This window comes from Erinaceus europaeus, chromosome 6 (assembly GCF_950295315.1).
Source record: "Erinaceus europaeus chromosome 6, mEriEur2.1, whole genome shotgun sequence".
NCBI lineage: Eukaryota > Metazoa > Chordata > Mammalia > Eulipotyphla > Erinaceidae > Erinaceus > Erinaceus europaeus.
In genome coordinates, this window is record NC_080167.1 from 40132970 (window position 1) to 40154647 (window position 21678).

General features: G+C 35.6%; 1 protein-coding gene across 3 annotated transcripts in view; it reads left to right on the plus strand.

The window, feature by feature from the left end:
- The window catches only part of SDCCAG8 (SHH signaling and ciliogenesis regulator SDCCAG8), a 278824-nt gene that overhangs the window by 126357 nt on the left and 130789 nt on the right, over nt 1-21678 (plus strand). For all 3 annotated transcript variants that reach the window (XM_060192058.1, XM_016193181.2, XM_060192059.1), the window contains one exon: nt 11041-11183. In XM_060192058.1, the coding sequence (XP_060048041.1) occupies nt 11041-11183 (143 nt within the window). The remainder of the gene's footprint in view (nt 1-11040; nt 11184-21678) is intronic.

Here is a 21678-nt window from a genome sequence, read left to right on the forward strand (position 1 = left end):
GTAGGCCATGAGGTTTTTGAAAGTACATTGTGTCATTCACTCTATTTCCTCTCCTATCCAGAAGATGTGTTTAGGGTGACAACACATGTTCCAGTTAGAAAGATTATAGGATTTCAAATCTGTTTTGAGTGCCTGCTGTGCTGCTGTATAATCTGGTGTAAATTACTGAATGTCTGTGCGCTTCAGTTTTTTTCAACTATAAAACAGGGATAGGATACTTATTTTCACAAGGTTGTCTTGAACACAAAATGAGATTCACAAATTCAAAATGATCAGATAATGTCTGGCACATGGTAGACTCTCAAATATAGCAAGTGTTAATATTACTATTAGACCTTCATTAAAAGCATGTGAAATAAATGCTATGTGCCCTCAACAGGATAACCATGAACAGAACTTCTAGAATGAGGTGAGAAGCCTCCAACATTACTACAATAAAGAGGATGACTATTTTTAAATATTTTAAAGTGAAATTTTTACTACTTATAATACCTGTTTATCCACATAGGTTTTATTTTTTTTTAACTGATTTAGAAAGCAAGTCTTAGAAATACAATTTGCTATATATTGTACCAGGGGTATCCAACAGAGTTTTCTGTAATAATTCTATTAGGTGGCACTAGTATAGGATATAGTAAAATACTGTATACCCGTCTTGAAAACATTTTATAAATATTTTATCTTTATTTATTTTATTGTTGGAAACAAGAGATATTGAGATGGAGGATAGAGAGGGAAAGAGACAGAGAGATACCTGCAGCTCTGCTTCACCACTTGTGAAGCTTTCCCCTGTAGGTGGGGACCAAAGGCTTGAACCCAGGTCCTTGTGCACTACAGTGTGTGCACGTAACCAGGTGCACCACCTCCTGGCCCACCTCTGCCTTTAAAATTTTTTTAAATTTAAATTTAATTTTTTACATTTTATATATTTTATACCTATAGTATCTTACATGGCAGCCATGATCTACAAATGGCCAGTCATGTTGTAAATGAAACTGAGGAACTAATGTTTCATTTTAATGAACTTTAATATTCTGCTTAGTGATTAGGTAAATTCATTCTCAATATCTATAACATAATAAAAATATCCACTGAGGGATACTGTACTTCCAGCAATTACACTTTTCTACCCACACAGAACTCAAGAGAAACTGTTACTTCTCCCCCACGTGATAGACTGTTATGTTGCAATTTTCAATACCATATACAACTTTTAACATTTCTAAATATATTCTATTACTTAATTTTTTTCTTTTTTCTTTTTTCTTATCTTTATATACTTATTGTGTAGAGACAGCCAGAAATCAAGAGGGAAGGGGGTGATAGAGAGGGAGAGACAGAGAGACACCTGTAACACTGATTCATTACTCATGAAGCTTTCCATCTTTAGATGGGGTTGAACCTGGGTCCTTGTGCATTGTAACATGTGCACTGAACCAGATGTGCCACCACCTGGCCCCCATTCTTGCTTTCTGAGTGATAAATTCACACTGTCAGATTTTGCCAGCTTCAAAAGCACAAGTTCTTCTCCTTATTATGGAAGAATTTTGTTCCATTGTTTTAGTGTTCTGTAATTGTTCTCTTCTCTAGCCATTCTCTTCTTTACTTACACAAATAACTTACTCTATGTTAAACATTAATAAATGTTCTTTAAGCCATGTTCCACTGATGAGATTTAAATAGTTCTTGCATGACAATATTTTCTAGATAAAATTATTTTTTAGCATTAAGGTAATGAATATCTTTCAAATGGGTTTTGCTTTCATCAGTTAGAGTAAGGGGCTGGGTGGTGACATGCCTGGTTGAGCACATGTGTTAAAATGCACAAGGACCTGGGTTTAAGTCCTCCATCCCCACTTGCAGGGAGGAAGTTTCACAAGTGAAGCAGTATTTTTCAGGTGTTTCTACTTTTCTAACTGCTCTTTTCCTCTTGATTTCTCTCAGTCTCTAGCCAATGAAAAAATAAAATACTAAAAAAACAGTTTTGTAAATTATAGTAACACTTATTTTGATGAATTTTTATTTTACTTAATTTATGTAAAATACAAATTAATTATCAGACATGCACAATACTTTTCAAATTGCATCACTGTGAAATTAAATTTGTGGGTTGGAGTAAGAGGTTTTCTTTTTAAAAATGGGATAGAATAAGAAATATCTGAGTGCTTTATAATTACTCAAGATTCATATTTTAACATGCTAGTTAAATCTATGTATCTGTTTAAAAGAATTATATATTTAAATAAATTTCATATATAGCCTTATCAACTAATTTTACGTCATCAAAGTAAAGTCTAATGAATATCTTACTATGTATCAGTAAAGGTAGAAGATATGGTTCAAGACTCAGGTTTACCTCTTTGCATAATCACCATATTTGACCCTCAGTTTCTTTTTTAGTATTAGTGATCAGTTGTTTCAAAGGGCAAGTGTAATTTAGTTTGTCAATCTGTCTATGTTGGAAAAATTCACAACTTCCCATAGCAAATTATCTATGTTAATGTTTGTGAATCTTCAGAACAACTGAGATTTGGTGATATAGGTTGCATTTGCCTGTATGGTTCTGCTTCTAGCTTGTGCTTGTAGGTTGTGTGGGCTATGCTTTGGATTTAGTTTTTCATTATAGTTACTTGTACCATAGATCACACATAAAAGATGAGCTATCTAGAATATGTTTTTTGTTTGTTTGTTTATTCCACTAGAATTATTGCTGGGACTTTGTTCTTGTACTATTCCGCCTTTCTCAGGATCCATTTCTATAGAGGATGAGAGAGAGAAGAGAAACATCTGCAGCACTACTCCACTTGTGAAGCTTTCCCCCTGCAGGTGGGAACTAAAGAGTTGAACTATCAACCCCCACCCCAGGATTTTTTTCCCTTATGGCTGTTTATCAGAATACAAATAAAACCAGTCCACAGAAACATTTCTTATGTCTGTAGGCATACAATCTTATGGTTAAAGCAAAGCCTGATGGTCATGCCCAGAGTCAGTGGAAAGAGTGTATTCCATTTCCAGTGAAAAGGATACAGACAGGAATATTTCTGCTCAATTAACTATCACATTATCCTCCCTCAAACTGCATCTAATATTTTAGTGACAATTACATTCTCAATTACGAGAGAATAGCCAAGTACCACTCTGTATTTGAGGAAAGTTTCTATTAGTTTTTCCAAATAATTATCCAAATAATTTTACTGAGAATTAATGGTTTATAATACAGATGTTGGTGCATAAGTACAGTTTCTCTGCTCCCCATAATAAAATGTTTCCCCATTTGAGAAAACACTCTTACCCCCAACCTAGGTCCGTTTCCTCCATTATAAACAGGGATTCCAACTCTCTTCCCCTTCTAGAGTCCTTTGCTTTGGAGCAATACACCAGACCCAGTCCACATTTTCACTTTGTTTTGCCGTTCTTCCTTCCTTCCTTCTTTCCTTCCTTCCTTCCTTCCTTCCTTCCTTCCTTCCTTCTTTTTCTTTCTTTCTTTCTTTCTTTTCAGGAATTAACCAAAAAATTTATTTAACAGTTACAGAAATACCTAGCTGTTGCAGTGATAAACAGGACTGCTTTTTATTAATTTCTGGAAAATCATTGTGCAGAGCACTATACTAGGGTGCCTACTATAGCAGTCCTATGCAGTGTGTATATTTTTGTGATACAGTAGTTATAAAACATCTGACTTCAAGACTACGTGATGTCTTTAATCAAAACTATGCTTGATATACAGTATAGTATATTGTGAGTTTTGATTGGATAAGTTATTCTTAACAAATATCTATAACAAATAATGTTTTGCCTTTCTATCCATCTTTCTTAAGTTTTCTCACAGATGAGATCATTTGGTATTTATCCTCTCTTTTTTGGCTTAGGTCACTTACCATGATTCCTTTAAGTTAGACCCAAGATGAAGCAAAGGAGATGGCATCATCATTTTTAACAGCTGAGTAGTATTCCATGTTTATATATACCACAACTTGGCTACTCATCTACTGTTGGGCATCTGGGTTGCCCTCAGGTTTGGGCTATTATGAAATATGTTATTATAAATCTAGAGCACAAAGATTTCTTTGGACAGGTGTCATTGCTTCCTTTGGATAAACCTCCAAGAGAGAAATTGCTGGGACGTAGAATAGATTCATTTTTAGTGTTCTGAGAAATTTACACACTATTTTCTATAGGGAGTGAACCTATTTATATTTCTTCCAGAAGTGTAGAAGGATTCCTTTTTCTCCACATCCTTGACAAAACTTGTTATTTCTCTGCTTTCTAGTGTACAATATTCTCACAGGAGTCCAGAGGTATCTCTTCTATATTTGCATTTGACTAATAATCAGTGACTTAGAGAATTTTGTTATATGTCTGTTAACCCTCTGAATCTCTGCTTTTGTAACAATTGTGTCCATACCCTCTTCTCATTTTGTAATGGGTTATTGTTGTTATTGCAGCTGCTGCTGCTGCTGAGTATAATGGTGTGTGTGTGTGTGTGTGTGTGTGTGTGTGTGTGTGTGTGGTTATTAGTCATTTAACTGACGTATGGCATGTTAAGACTTTCTCCCATTTTTTAGGGTATCTTTCTGTCATGGTTCCCTTTGTTGTGTAGAAGTTTTCCACTTTGATATAGTCTCATTGAAATATTTTTGGTTTTGTTTTTCTTGTGTTGAACTCTAATTTTTAGGGACATTTCCTAAGCACAATGTATGAACTGTTCTGCCAAAGTTTTCTTTTATGTATTTGGTGGTTCCTGGTATAATGTCCACATGTTAGATCAATTTGAAGTTGTCTTTTGTGCATGGTGTTATGTGGTGGTCCTGTTTCATTCATCTGCACATTTCAGCCCAATTTTCCTAATGTCTAAAGCAGACAGAAGAATAATAAGGCTTTCATAAGCAAAGAGCCAAGTAAAAGACAATATTAGGAGCCAGAATGTCATAGGGCTTTCAGTTATAATATTAATCTTGAGTACTGTGGAGTACCCCATTAAAAGTCTTGAGTGAAGGGACTGGGCTCACCTGGCAAAGCACACACTATACTATGTGCAAGGAAACAGGTTAGAGCCACCATATAGGAACACTGGCAGGGGAGACTTCACAAGTACAGAAACAGGGCTATGGTGTCTCTGTCTCTCACCCTCTACCTGAAAAAAAATAGAAGAAAAAAATTCTGAGAATGATGCTGGAATCATGCAGACATAAAACTCTAGTACATCCCTGGGTACAGGGTGGGGAGAGGGGAGGGAGAGGATTGAGTGAAAATTAATTTCAGAATAGTTTCTATACCCTGCCAAATTGTTGAATATATGTCTAGAATAATAGCATTTCAGGCATACACATTTTGAGATTAATTACTTTTATACATTTTAAGGACAATTACCTGGAGAATGCACTTCAATTCCAAAAGATGTTAATTAAAAAATGGGACTAGGAGATAGATCATCTGGTCGAGTACACACTTTACCACATGTGCGGACCTGAGTTTGAGCTAGCAGCCATCACATTAAAAGGGAAGCTTCATGAGTGGCAGATGAGTATTATGGAGTCCTTTCTCTCTGTGTCTCTATAGCTCTTTGCATCTTACTTCTATGTGGAAAAAAGTCACAAGGAGTGGTTGAATAGTGCAGGCTTGAAACCTGAGCAAAGTGTTGGTGGGTAAAAATAAAAAATGGGAAGAAGAAAGGAAGAAAGGAGGGAGAGAGGGAAGAAAGGAAGAAAGGGAGGAGTGGAGAAAAGAAGGGAGCAGAGAAGAGGGAGGGGAGGCATGAAAGAGAGAGAGAGAGAGAGAAAGAAAGAAATTAGTGAGAAAACAGGGAATTCTAAGTGGGAGAGTATGGGTAATATTAGACTCAAGACAAATCAACCAGCCCAAATTTAAGGCATTATAAAGGAAACATCTAGGGAAAAAATGAAAGGAACAGATAATTTAACTGAAGTGCTTTATTATTTGAAAAATATTATTCATGAGTATTTGACATATCTGTTTCAACAGTTGGGAAAAAATGTCAGTTTCCTAGAAAAATAAACTGTTAAAAGTAAGCACTTAATTCCAGAAATACATTAAAGTACTGTACAAGAAAGTTAATTTAAGCAAAATAATGCCTGCTCGGTAGTTAATAATATTTATGTAGTCATCACAATGTAAATGAATTACTCACTAATTATTTAGCCAAATTCTTTTTTGTTGTTGTTTTGCTTATATACAGAGAGGTTCAAAGGGAGAGGGAGAGAGACTACAGCACCAAAACTCCCTTCAATGCAGTGGGGACCAGACTCAAACCTGGGTTGTGCACATTGCAAAGCAGCACACTATCCATGTTAGCTATTTTGCCAGCCCTTTCACCAAAATTCTTTTTTAAAAAAATCATCGTAGTGGGGTCTTAATGGTTTATGGCACAGTTGGTTGTTGATGCCTGGGTACAATTTCTCATCTTCCTGTGCTAGACTGCAAAAATCAGTCTCATAGCCCAACTAGGTCCTAACACCTCTACTCCCTCCCTGCCCCTTCTTCTCCAGAGACCTTTGCTTTGGTGTAGTACACCACACTCAACCCAAGCCTCACTTGTGTTGGTGGGGAATATAAGAAGAGACCTAAATTGTCACCAAATGTTTAAACATAGGTTATCAGTAAATAATGTTGAAAATTTATAAATTCATTTTGAGTATATTAAAATATGAAGCTATTTTACATAGCATGTCCATCACAAGCATGTCCATCACATGTTACAGCAAGAGGCAAGGTTTATTCTTTTTTTAATATTTGTTTATTATTTCAACTTAATAGGACAGAGAAATTGAGAAGGAAGATAGAGGAAGAGAAAAAGAGACACCTAAGCACTGTCTCACCACTCCTGAAGTTTTCTCCCTGCAGGTGGGGACCAGGGGCTTGAACCTGGGTCTTTGCACAGGGTAACTTGTGTATTCAATGGAGTATGCCACCACCCATGACCAAGATCTCTTCTTATAGCTGCATTGTATTCCATTAAAGGAGAAGGACAAACACTAGATGGCCTTTCTTGTATATGGAATATAAAAAAATAAAGCAAAGGAACAAAGTCAAACTAAAGCAAGTTGTGAGATGGAGACAGATGAGCAGTGGAAGAGGCATACTCTGGTGGTGGACGTGTGGTGTGGTAATATGCACTGTCCTTGTTTGTTAAAAGCTGTAAGTACTACATTATTGAAATTAGGCACATTACTTTTGTAAGAATAAAAAAAAGTTATATATGTTCACGATTTGAAATAAAAACTTCCAATAGTAGAGATTATAAAGTAAGAGTCTACATATCCCAACCTTAGTCTGTTCTCCTGAAGTAGCCCCTCTTACTAGTTTTACTTTTAGTTCTGAGATGGACACATCTCTGAAATATGTCTTTTGCTAAAGTGTAGAGCTATCAGGACTTTCTTTGAACAGTTAGTCAAATTATAACCAGATCAAACTGAATTGTGGATGTTGTAGACTAATTGAGAGTAATATACAGTTGCCCTGTTACTCCTGTTGGTCTTTTGTCCTTTATCCAGTAGATACAGCCAAAGAAACTGTCCTGACCTAGTTGGGTGAGGCAAAGAGTTATCTTGCCAGTGGGTGCATGGTATTTCTGGCAAGAGATTCCTCTTCTAACTACTGGAGTTGGTGCCATGGCAGATCTTCCTGACTCTGGGAGTAAGTGTTGAGCCCTGGTCCAGCTGGTTAGATCTGTTGATTTTGATTATCTGCACCAATAACCTTTGCTGTTGGCTTAGCTAATCAGAAGCAGGCAGTGCTTTTCCGTATCCCTAACAAAATGGTTTTTGTGTTTTGATATTACACTGAAAACAGTTCTATCCTCATAAAACTTAGAAAAATCACAAAAGTGTTATTCTGTTTTTACCAAGTAATGTTCTTGCTGTGGGGTGGGGGGATTTTATTGAATTAAATTCTGAGTTCTTTAGTGTCCAGCTATAACCATAGTTAGGTTATATTTTCCTATAGACTACTTTGCTGAGCTTTAAAGATAGCTAGGAGGAAAAGACAATAATGAGAGTAATACCAACTCTCTTTTACTTGACTTTACTGTATGCTAGAGTCTCAGCTAAGCACTCATCATTTCATTTAGTCTTCATAATAGTTTTTGGAACTTGCCACAGTTACCACTCTCATTTTAGACCAAAGAAACAGTGTAGTAGTCGAGTGCCTTTTCAAGATCACAGAGTTGTAGTGTAACTGAGTTTTGTCTGATACCCTGATTTGAGTTAATTGCTGAGTCTATATTTACTCAATGTTTGCATTTTAGTGTAGCCTTTGATTTTTTAAATTACAAACGCAAATAAAAATTGTTGATTTTCCCTGAAATATACTAATACCAATACAGAAACTATAATATACTCATTACTAATGGATGGTTTTATCTGTTTTTACTGCATATGCTTACAAAAAATTGTTGAATGCTTTTTAAAAAGTTTAGTGTTTTATACATTTTTCTATTTCTGTCATTTTTTGTGTTCTTGTAATTCTAAATTCCGGTATTATCTTTGATGTCTTTTGTTATCTTTCTTTTTTCCCCCCTTATATTCACCATACTCTTTGTATTTTTCTGTTTTGGGTATCTCTTCCTCTTTGGAATATTGCAATTATATTTTTTTATTGGAGAGAATAATAGTTTACAGTCAACAGTAAATACTGTAAGTGGTAAATGTGCAAATTTTCTCATTTTCTACATAACACTCTAATTCCCCACCTAGGTCCTCTACTACCACCCCTTCCTCTATTCTATGCTGTCCTAAATTGACTGTACACAGAGATTCAGGTTTGTTTGTTTTTAAGCTCAGCTTCTCTCATATTGCTTCTCATGTCTCTAAGGGAAAATTCAACTTAATCTAGAATCTGAGACCTTTCGTAATGTGTCTACCTATCATTCTATGAGTTTATGTATCTTTTGTAATTTTTTTTTTGCCCACAGTAATGTATCCTTAATCTGTCCGATCAAAACACTGACCTTCTGTATTGCATACTTAATATTTTTATGTGCTCTACGTTTTGATAGTCTGTGTATGTGCTTTTTCAAAAAAAAAAATCTTTATTGGAGGATTAATGGTTTACAGTCGACAGTAAAATACAATTGTTTGTCCATGCATAACATTTCCCAGTTTTCCACATAATAATACAACCACCACTAGGTCCCCCTCTGCTGTCATGTTGCAGGACCTGAGTGTCACCCACCCCCACCTGAGTCTTTTACTTTGGTGCAATGTACTGACTCTATGTGTATTTTCGATAGATCTATATCTGTAGATGTATAGATATTATTCAACCAAATTACCAACTATAGTAGTATGGAGATGGAAACTCTGAACCCACCATAAAAATTAGTATAGTTTCTTGCATATAACACTTTATAGAAGTTAATGAAGTTTTAAAGTCATTAATTATAATTCTATATTTTTGTTAAGTTTATAAATTCTCTATAATCAAAACTTAATAGTTTAAATATTTTAGAGAAAAAATAAATTTCATTTAGTATTCTACTCTAAAAGATACAGAAAATCTATTCAATACAAGTACTATACTTATTTTTACATAGGTTTTTTTTAATTAGTAAAAATATATGACTACTTGTAATAGTTTGATTTTTTTATGCTGTTGCTAAGCAAATTTGCTGCAGATATACTGAACACATAGTGCAAAATGCTGAAAATGAATCACTGAGTTTCTCTTGTCTGCTGTATAAAATATAGTTAAGGATATTTCAGAATATTAAGTAATATGTGAAGAAATTTGGAATATACTTAAATGCTAAGTTTAAAATACTCTACTTAGACATCATTTTGTTTTCCAATAGGGGATTGCATTTTCTCCCTACTATTTTATCCCGTAAAAATACACATAAAATAACAAAAAAATGTAACCTCAAAAAATGTAACTATTTTAAGGGTATAATTCAGTGGTATTAACTATATTCACAATACTGTGTAATCATTACCTTTACTGATCTCCAGAGTTCTTTTCATCTTGTAAAACTGTAACTCTATACCTAGTAAACAGTAGATCCTGTCATCCTCTGGCAATCACTTTTGTCTCTATGGTTTTGACAACTTCTAAATATCTCATAGAATGAAATAATAAAGTATTTGCCTTTTTATAAAACAGTAAGAATAGGAGATACTTTTATTCAATATTTTATGTTTTAAAATTACTCCTTATTCTCTGCCGATTTTGAAAATGTTTTTACCCTTTACTTTCCCTTTTTTTGTTGTTTTTTTTTCTTGTTTTAGTAGTCAGTTTATTTTCCTTTGCTTAATTTTATATAAATTACTTAAAATTATTTTATATAAGGATTTTGTTTTGCCTTGAAATATTTGAGTTTCAGTAAGGTAAGGATAATTTCATATTGAGACCAAAGAATAATAACAATTTATACATATTTTAGATGTTCATATTTATATTCTAGAATGCTTTCATTACATTTTAAAAATATAATATTCTAGCTTATGAAGTTTATATACTCTTCATTGCCTAATGCTTCTCATACTGCATTTTTCCTAAATTATTTTTTCCAAATAATATTGAGATTCATGATGCTTTCTATTAGGCCTCTTATATTTTTCTGAAAAAAAAATCTAAGTTACTATATTCTTTGATACAAATTTCAAAACATCCTAACTAATACATAAATATATTTTTCAGAATAAGGAGTCACAGATTTAAAGTAAGTCACTGCATGTGTCTAATCTTCAGACAAACAAAAAAAATTGTATTTAAAAAGCAGTGATATGTTAATAGCTTTAAAGAAACTAAGCTTCACAATGAAAGTGCAAATTATCTGTTTTGACTACTCTCATTTAATTATTTCATTTTAACAATTAGACTTCATATTATGAATCCAAAAAATCCTCACTACTGTGCATTTTTGGCTGTGTTATTTCCCTTTGTCATCAAATGGAAGCTGGCCTGAATTCTCTGATCACTTTTCACTACATTGCAATTGATGGCAAAAGTAAAAATGAAATAATTTAAAGGGCAACTCCATATATTTTATGTCAGTGCTTTTCCACCTTTTTATCTCCACCTAAGGAAATAGAGAAATTGAGATTAGAACTGAGTGAAATCAAGCAACACTTGGAACAGGAGCAGCAGAAGGCAGCTCGGGCCAGAGAGGAGTGCCTGAAACTGACAGAACTGCTGGGCGAGTCTGAGCATCAACTATACCTCACCAGGTATTCCCTAATCCCACTATGGATCCTAGCACCGCTTTCATCTCCACTGATTTCTGCTACAGCTTTCCAAACATTTGTTAGAGCTAGTCTTAGTCATTCACTTCACACACAGCTTTCAGGCATTTTAAGAAAAGTGGAGATGTGGTAAGCAAAACACCCAGACATGTGAATGATAAGTGTGTCAGGGAATTACTGATATATTACAAAACCTTTCATCTCCCATGCTCAAATATTTAGGTATTCTCTATCAATATAAGCAAAATGACATATTTCTTCTACCATCACCACCACTACCTCTCCTGTTAATTCTATGTAGAACTGAAGGAATTGAGGAATATATTTGGGGAAATAATCAAATACTGTCTGTGGTGAAAGAAACAAAGCAAAAGACAGCTGAAGACTCAAACTGCAGTAGAACTAATAAATAATAAGAAACCTGAGTCCTATGAAGGTAGAAAATTTGCAGATGAGATTGACTGGCCACTATTTTCTGTTTAAGTCATCATTACATTATTAAACTATGCTTATGCCAAGGTGATTTCTAATTGTTTCTGTCATGGAATATTGTGGTGTGATCATCATAGTTATAAAACTCCAGTGAATATCCCTACAGTACAATATAACATTTTAGGTGGCAGGCCTTGTGTAATTTTCTATATACATACAAATACAGATGAGAAAAATTTAGAGATTGTTGATATTTCACAGGCTAGTTACTTCTTAACAGTATAATTTTTCAGTTTTCAGATCAAGCCTTTGGATTTGTTTAATACTTAGTGTTTTTCAATTTTTATGGAAAACATTGTTTAAATACACGCTTAACTATGTGGTATTTGGTTTATTTCATAATTCAGAAAATATAGTCTTCTAATCATAGTAATATGTTGAATTTAAACTATAAAAGGGGACTGATCTCTTCTACATTAAATATGACAATGTAATTCTGAGCACGGTAGGATAACAGATGGAGAAAAACACCACTCGAACAGCCTGCATTTGGGAAGAAAAAAATTCTAGAGGTTGGTGAACCTCCCAAAGTTTTGGGTTAGTGTTAAGATGCCTCTAGTTCTGTTAAAATCAAACTTTGTTAAAAAATTTGTTATGATAATATCCCAAATGGTTTGCCATCTTCTCTCAAACAATGAAAGTAAAGAGGAGGAGTGAGAAAGGAAGGAAAGAAAATAAATCATTTATGTGTGTGTATGATAATCTAGAAAAAAGAACTCAGTAAAGGATTTTTTTTCTTTTTTGAGAAAAATTGCTTAATACTGCAGAATAACTGTGATTTCAATGCCTGTTTAAAGTATTGTCATTATAAAACTGGAGATGTAATTTTAACATAGTTTCTATGGTTATTTAAGCATTGAAATTTTGGAATTTAGCCTCCTTATGAAGTTTTTCCCTCTCTGTCAGACTTCTATTGAAAGCCAACCATTTGTGTGCTAAGCATCACTAAACTACAAAAAAAGGGACAGCTTTTAATCTCTCAGTTGTACTGAGCTTCAGTAAATAAATATTAATGCTGGTTTTGCCCCTTTTGCCATTCTGTCTTATTTAGAGAGTTAATTTCTGAAGTCAAAATCCATAGAGAATTTTCCTGTACAGTATCAATTTGTACTGTCTGACAAGATCAATTTCTTGCAAATAGAGCATATTAAGATACGGCAACTGCTGAAATGGACTGGTGGTAACTGATTGCTTTGTTCTTAAGAAAAATGGTTATACTTGATTCCAAAGAAAGCTTTCTTCTATTAAACTTTATTTATACAAAGTTGTAAATTTTTAAATTTAGCTTTATAAAAATTAAATTTTAATTACCGATTATCAAAGTGCAGTAAACATTTTATAATTAGTCTGTTCTTGTTTTATAAAATTTACATTTATAAGTCTAAAGATGATAAAATACAAGAAATTTATATATATATAAAATTATATACTATATATACTATATATATATATATCTTTTATGCTGACTATGGGACTTTTTCATATACTTTTTTTTTTTATTTTTTATTTAAGAAAGGATTAGTGAACAAAAGCATAAGGTAGGAGGGGTACAACTCCACACAATTCCCAACACCCAATCCCCATAACCCACCCCCTCCCATGGTACCACCCGCCTTTCTTTATTGATTAGGATATTCAAATGTGAGAAACTTTGTTTTTTCTAATATAGATAAGTTGAAATAAAAAAAATCTACACAGGTAGTTCTTCATGGTCTCAACTTACACCTTTCCAATGGCATGTTTTAAACAGACTTTGCAAATGAATGGGAGTCATATTGTAAAAGAATGATGAGATAAGAATATAAGCCTTCAATGACAAATTAAAAAATAGGCCAGAAATCCTTAGATAAATTTGAAAGAAAATTAACCTATTGTTTTTTCATACCTATAGTATCTAGTTGGATTTAAAGTAAAACAATAAAAATTTATCATTTATTGAGAGACCTTCATTGATGAATGTAATATTAACTCATTTAATGATGTTCCTTGAGCACTTCTTATCTTTGAAATATACTGATTGAACCTGGGTTTGGAGGGAAACTTGATTTAATTCCTTCATTCTCCATCATTCCAGTCGTGAAGATGATGGTTAGGTAAGGTTTTTGGAGGATAAGATGCTTGATAACAATCTTTACAATTAAAATCGTGAACAGGAGTTCTAATTGGGAAGTGTTGGGGAGGCTATCCAAGGTCAAGGAAACAATATATACAAAAACATTGACAGAAGAGAGAACCTAAACTCATCAGTCATGCTAGGCATTTGGCAGGAGAGAAGCAGGGGCCAGAGTAAAGCCTTTGTGGGCCATACTACCCTAAGTATTGGTCATTCTGACAGTTTCGGTCATCCTGAGTACATTTTTTAAATATATTTTTAAAATTTTTTATATTTCCTTATTTTCCCTTTTGTTGCCCTTGTTTTTATTGTTGTAGTTATTATTGTTGTTGTTATTGGTGTTGTCGTTGTTAGGTAGCACAGAGATAAATGGAGAGAGGAGGGGAAGACAGAGAGGGTGAAAGAAAGATAGACACCTGCTGACCTGCTTCACCGCCTGTGAAGCGACTCCCCTGCAGGTGGGGAGCCGGGGGCTCAAACTGGGATCCTTATGCCAGTCCTTGCACTTGACGCCAAGTGTGTTTAGCCCACTGCACTACTGCCTGACTCCCCCTGAGTATATTTTTTAAGATAAATCAATAAATTATGTTTAAATGAGGTGCCAGGGAATGAATGAACTCAGAACCTAGTGTGTGCAGGTCACCACTTAGCAGTTTCTCTGGTCTAGTTTTATTATTGTTGTTGTTTTTGTTTGTGTTTTTTGTTGTTGTTTGTATTTAGACAGAGAGGACAAGGAGATAAGAAAATAGACATAGAGGAAAAATACCCCAGCACCATTCCACCATCCATTGTGTTCACTTGTGGGGTCAGGTCTTGAACTCAGATCCTTATACTTTATAAAACTTGCACTATACAGGGTGCTCTACCTCCCAGACCCTTCTCTGAATATTTTTTAAGCAGGGCTGTCAACATGATCAGTTTTAGGTTTTGGAATCCTGACTCATAATAGCAATCTAGAGAGTGAACTTGGAGAGGAAGCAGGAAGACTAGGACAGAGCCGGCAACTATAGCTCAGAGGACAAATATGACCTCTCAGAGTATGAATTAAAAATGATTTTTATATGCTCTGTGAATTTAAGATAACTTCTAGATTTTTTAATTGTTTGGGAAAAAACAAGAGAAAATATTATTTTGTTACATGTAAAGTTGTACATTCATAAATAAAATTTTATTGGACATGACCATGACTGTCCATTGTGCATTATGTATGAGACTGCCATAGCATAAGTATAGTCCTCAGAATCTAAAATATTTACTGTCTGACCTTCTACCCCAAAACGTTTGCCTATCACTCAGTATGCTGTAAGAAAGCAGGAGAGTGTGAACACTGGGAGGTTAATATGTGTGTTTTAAAAAGATACTTGAAAGGCACAGTAAAAATAGATTAGATGAGGAAAAGATGATTGGCATGAGCCTCGTTAGAATGTAAGTGCAGTAGTCAGTGGGATCAGAATGAAATCTGAGGCAGTGGTTGCACTGGTAAAACAGAAAAGAAATAACATCTTCAAGACACACTTTAATTGTAAATAAGAGAGACCAGCATGAAGGTGCCCTCAAAGCCTCCAACCTGTATTACCCAGACTACCCATTAATCCAACCTAGGGAACTTCAACATAGTAGTAGATATAGATAATACATTTTGTTTCAGAACTTTTGGAGATGTTCAGCATAGATCTAATTTGAGGAGAAAGATCATAACTAGAGGCATAGACCTGGAGAGTTTTGCATGAGGGCATTAGTTATAGTAGCCAAGAGTGTGGGTAAAAATATTTAGAGAGGGTCATGTTCTGCAGTAGGATGGTAGAAGAGTTACGGTTATGGAGACCAAAATGGAGCTTCCAGCATATATAATAAAAAAATAAGAAATTGTTCAAAGGATGTTTTAGTAAAGTAACAACTAAAACCATACACCAGACATTCCAGGGTGTGAAAAACTTATTTTAGTATCTTCTCTAGGCATTCACTATCTTTTCATCTTTTTGACAAGTTAATTCTTTGAACTGGCTTACTTATAAAGTATGGTCAGACTAAATGATGTCTAAGTTTCCTTCTATTTCTAATAGCCAGTGATTCCAACAACGATTTAAGAGAGCTCATTAAGTTCTTATTTCCAGTCATTAGACATTTAAATTGCTTGACTTATCCACATGTTTTAGAAGTTCATTTAGTATGAATCTTAGAGAGATTTCATAGAAATGCCCTTCATATATTTCTCATAATTTAGACTCTACTGACCTTGCAAATATTATAAAAATAGTCTGCTAACATCCTTTCAGTATGTGAAAAACCATAGCTAAGCATGAATATTCTTGACTCTGTCACCTGTTCTCACAACCTTCCATTTTGCCATGCTATTACAGAAGGCCCTGACTACTCAGCATTTAAGTTTCTATGGGAGATTCCCAACCTTCTGGTTTTTATTTCATCCCCCATGTGCTGATTTCCAGCCAAATGGAAGCAGATGCAACCCCTACTCTTTGTACTTCTGAACTTGTCTCTCCTTTTGCTGGACACTTCTAAGCCCTTCTCTAGTCTTATTAATAATCTTACCTTCTTTGCCAGGTTTCCCTAAAGTGAAAAATCAAAAAAAAAAAAAAAAGCTAAATTAATAGGTTTGTAATAAGAAGGAATGTGCTAGCTGGTTACCTTATATACTGCTATGAATACTTGTCCATGAATTTTAACCTTGAATTGGACTTTTTATTTTATGCATTAGTGTAACATGTGATTATCTTTTACATCTTCATTTACAAGGAGAAAAGAGAGGCTTTTATCAAAAAGTCGCAATTGGGCAAGCAAGACAGCTCATCTGGATAACGTGCTTGCTTTATCATTAGCATAACTCAGGCTTGAGCCCAGTCACCACTGCACTGGAGGAACTTTGGTGCTGTTGTATCTTTCCCCATTTTCTTCTGTTTCTCCAACTCTCTCTTTCTATTTGGAAAAAAAAATGTCTCAGTGGTGAGTTCCTGGTCACAAAGGAAGAGATGGCAAGACCATAGAAAAAATGGGCAAATGTAAACAATATAGATAGATAGTTACAGAAATAGCAGTCAACCCATATCTATAACCTTGGGAGAACCACTACAGTTTCCAGTGGAGGGAATGGGCTCACAGAACTCTGGTGGTGGGAACGGTGAGGAATTATATCTCTGTTATCTTATAATTTTGTAAAAATCAATATTGAATCACAAGATAAAAAAACTGATCCTACAGACAAAGAAGTAGAAATTTCTTCACATACTTGTTCTTGAAATGTCCTAACGTCTTTAAAAGCTCCAGGGTTTCCATCCCTATTCTTAGTACTGTCATTTACATTGCATATGGGCAGATTATTTTCTAATATGATATCACATTGTGGGAATTTAGATTTCCTTATTAACCATTCTCGAATGTTTATGTTACTGTTACTAACTACTTACTGAGGCAGACACTCTTCCCCATTGCCTACTGTGCATGTATTAAAACATACTTTTGAGTCCTGCATCTTCTTCTCAAATCAAAATTAGAGGAAAATGACTGAGAAGAGCCTTCTTTTTTTTATTTTCTACAATTTGAATTTTTCTAGGTGCAGAAGGGAGTCTGCCCTGTTATTAGCTCTTCAGAGACTTTGACTTGTAGCATCAGAGCTATGAGAGGAGAGAGAGACAGAGAGAGGAAGAAGGAAGGAGGAGGGAGAAAGGGAGGCTAATGGAGGGAAGGAAAGAAGGAAGGGAAGGGAAAGGAAAGGGAAAAATAATCTCTCTTTTATACTAATGTTCACAGTGATAAGCACTTTAGAGAAATTCTTATAGCAGGAATCTGAGTATGATCCATAAAGTAGGTACTGTGCTCTAATCTATTTTTATGCTTCCAAGGGGAAGATTCAGTCCAGCAACTAGAGCAATAGCAATTTGAACCACAGTATTTGTACTTTTTGGTAAGGAGAAAGGATGCAATAGAGTCTCTAACAGATTATCCTATTAGGACTGGGGAGAGGTGATTCAGACTTCTTTCCCAGAACATTGCAGAACATTTAGTTTCTACAAAACAACTATTGTAAGTGCTTTCCTGAATTTAGTTGTTTGACATCTCAGATTAACAGTGTGAGTCAGGAGTCTTTGGGTGAGGTAATAGGAACTCAAAAGGGAGGATTGATGAGTTTGATAATTAGACCATGCAAAATCCAGATGCAGCTGTTCTCAAGGTTTCTTGGACCAGAAAGTCAATGCTGCCTGAGTACAGTCTGTTTTTTCTCTCAACTGATTTCTGTCCGTGTGTTGGCTTCTTCTTTCAGGTTTTTCCACACCATGGAATCCTATCTTTCAGTCAGAACTGAAGATAAAGGGTAACCCTAACTATGGTTCAAAAATCAATTCCCTAAAGTTCAAAACTACCCCTTGGTCACAAACTTGCGCGTGCGCACACACACACACACACACACACACACACACACACTTGTTGTACACTGGGACTGACAACCTCAAGAAGAGATGCTCTTTATGAAAAACAAGGATCTCTTTCTATATCTATCTGACTGTCTATCTCTTACTCAAGGGTTATCACTAGGCCTCAGTGCCTGCCCTATCCGCCAGCTGTCATTCTCTCTCTTTCCTGCTCTCCTTCTATTGAGTAGGGCAAAGAGAAGTTGACAGAGGGGCTTTATAGAAAAGGAGAGAGAAAGATACCTACAGACTTGCTTCACCCCACTTGAAGCATCCCCCTGCAGGTGAAGAGCACAGGCTCAAACCAGAGTCCTTGCACATGGTGCTTAACTAGTGTGCCACTGCCTGCCCCCCACAGGGGACAATCTTTTTTTTTTTTTTTGAGACAGTCAGAAATTAAGAGGGAAGGGGGTATTAGAGAGGGAGAGAGATAGACACCTGCAACACTGCTTCACCACTTGCGAAGCTTTCCTCCTGCAGGTGGGGACCGGGGGCTCAAACCCAGGTCCTTGCACATTGTAATATGTGCTCTCAAACAGATGTGCCACCACCTGGCCCAGGGGACAATCTTTTAAATAGAAACTTTGGCTAAAGTTGTCAGGGGGAGGATGTCAGGAACTCTAGCAATAAGTATACACTCGAGCTTTTCTCTCTCTCTCTCTCTCTTTCTTTCTCTTTCTCTTCCTTCCGTCCTTTCTCTCCAATACAATCCCTTATTTTTCCTTTGATTAAGGAATGACTAAAAGTGAAGAGAAGGGAAGGAGCGTATCTCTCTGGGGTGGGGATAGATAACATAATGGTTATGCAAAGAGAGCCTCTCATATTTGAGTCTCCAAAGTTACAGGTTCAATCTCCCACAGTGCTACCATTATCCAGAGATAAGTACTGCTCTGGTAAAAAAAAAAAAAAAAAATCCAATCAGTTCCCCACAAGGTCATTGTACTTTTACTTAGAGAACTCTCTGCATGGAGAGAGAGAGAGAGAGATTATATAAATGAATATCTGGCATGTACCAAGCACTGTGCCCAGTTTTGTGGTGCAGTGCTATCATCCAGTGTGGTTCACAGTTGGCTATATGTTACTGGTCTTAATAGACCAGTAAAAATTGTAGAGTTTGAGAACTTTATATCAATTTTTAGTTACTATACTGAGTGAATAATCAGGGAGTTTGTTTTTGCATCCTTCATTTTTTAATTTTTCTATTTATCAAAGTTTTAGAAGATGTACATCTTAAAGGTTAGAAACTTTTGAGAAAGATCTCTGGGACATGAAGTTTGAAATGACCTATGTTCTCATATCTTAAGCCCAAGGAAGCTGATTCAGGCATAGAGTGATGGTACTGAAAGGGAAGGAAGAAAGGCAGGAACTGAATTGGGCCTGTGAGATTGCACAAGTCACATTCACAAATAGGTGTAAAAGCATTCTTTTAAACTAAACAGAGACGATTTTGGATTGCAAAATCTCAGTCTGTGGGCCAGGATCCAGACCTGTTTCATGTTTGTGTCTCCAGCACCAAGTTTGGCATCAGGTTAATTTTAGCAGGTTCTCTGTAAATGTTGAATAATTTGCCTCTGCTCTTTCTTGTTAAGGAAAATTAAAAAAGGAATGCACTCATCTTCAAGTGACAACTAGCTTCATCAAAAGACCAAACTTTCCATTTCTCTTCATTAGAACAGGATAGTGGAACATTGACGTACATTCTAACTGCCACACACTGAAATTTAATGTTTTCTCTTCCTCCTAAGATTTATTGAAGAATCTTTAAGCCTTAAGTTGCCATTTAAGAGCTATTTTTCTCTTGTACTCCTTTCATGAATAAATTAAGCCAAGAATATGTCAAAAATAATTTTAAATGGATCTCTGTGCAATGCAGATCTTCAAGTCTTGATATAGATGGCCTTGGTACATTTATTTTTCTTTAATTGTGTCCTCTTTCCCTTCCCCCACCTCGTATCAGAGAGAACAGGCTGTTGGGGAGCCAGAGGGAGAAGAAGCATTTCATTTTGCTTGGATGGATACCACATTGTCCTAGTCCACTCTGTCCACCTGTTTGACAGGCCAAGAACCCTGGTCTATGTGTGGCCCGCTGCAGGAGGTTTGAGTCAGAGGCTGCCAGGGTATGGGTCTCTGCAGGGTCTGCCTAACATTCCTTGGCTCACTTCTCTCCGTTCTGTGAAGCCCAAATGTGTGAGCAATGAAAATCTACACTGGGGATGTACTCTTCTCCCCTGCCACACAGGCCCACAGCCTGGAGCATGGTGGCAGCAGTAGCCAACTCATTTTCTGAAGGAGCTCAAAGGAAACCAAGAAAGTATTGCCCAGAACCCCAGCCTAACAACAATGAACATCAAGTCCATTGAAAATAGGGGGATGCAGAATTGCTTTTCTAACAGCCCGAGGTCAGAGCATTTTTCTAAAAGAAAGCTCTTATCTCCAGTAGTAATGTAAGGTTGAAAGACATTTTTTTAAATGATGAAAAAGCATCGGTTGATGAAGAGATATCAGTGTGATGTTTTAGTCTTTTCTTAAATATCTCTTTCTAATTCAGTGTGGGGATTAGACCACTTATTAGGCATTGCTAGCTTTTTACTTAATCTTTCACTAACACCCACAAGTCAATTATTCAGCGATTTGTTGACTGGTAAACCCTGGGAACAAAGCTCATTTTAAGAATCCCGAGATCTCAGGCAGAAGTTGAAAAACAAGATCAGAAAAGAAAACACAAGTAGAACCTGAAATGGAATTGGTGTATTGCACCAAAGTAAAAGACTCTGGGGTGGGTGGGTGGGGAAAATACAGATCCATGAAGGATGATAAATGACATAGTGGGGGTTGTATTGTTAAATGGGAAACTGGGGAATGTTATGCACGTACAAACTATTGTATTTACTGCTGAATGTAAAACATTAATTCCTCAATAAAGAAATAAAAAAAAGAAAGAAAGAAAGAAAGAAAGAGAAAGAAAAAAAAAAAGAATCCTGAGATCTTCAGTCCAAGAAAGCCTTGCCGGCATCCTGATGACATCTGGAACCTGGTGACTGAAAAGAGAGTTAACATACAAAGCCCTATGGTTTTGTTAATTTAACCTTTCTTAAATAAAAAAATAATTAAAAAAAAAAAAAAGAAACCCGAGAAAAGAAGAGATTTGGAGAATGCTCAGTCTCATCAGTACCCATCTTGGGTCACATTTTATGTGGGTATGGGGGCGGGGTGAAGATGGGGGTAACTAGCTCATTTTCATTGAGCTGCTACTCTGTTAGATTGACTGAATCAAGGAAATAGTTCCTGAGCTTAGAAATTCTAAACAGACACCAAGTGGGTTAGAAAACATTTGGAAGCAGCCTGCAAAGTTGATGTCCAGCTGAGGGGAAGACTTCTTCAACTTGGCTCATTTGGGCCTCTCCCTAGGAGGCACAGGTCACCTCTGGGAGAGTGTCTCCTGCTCCTGATC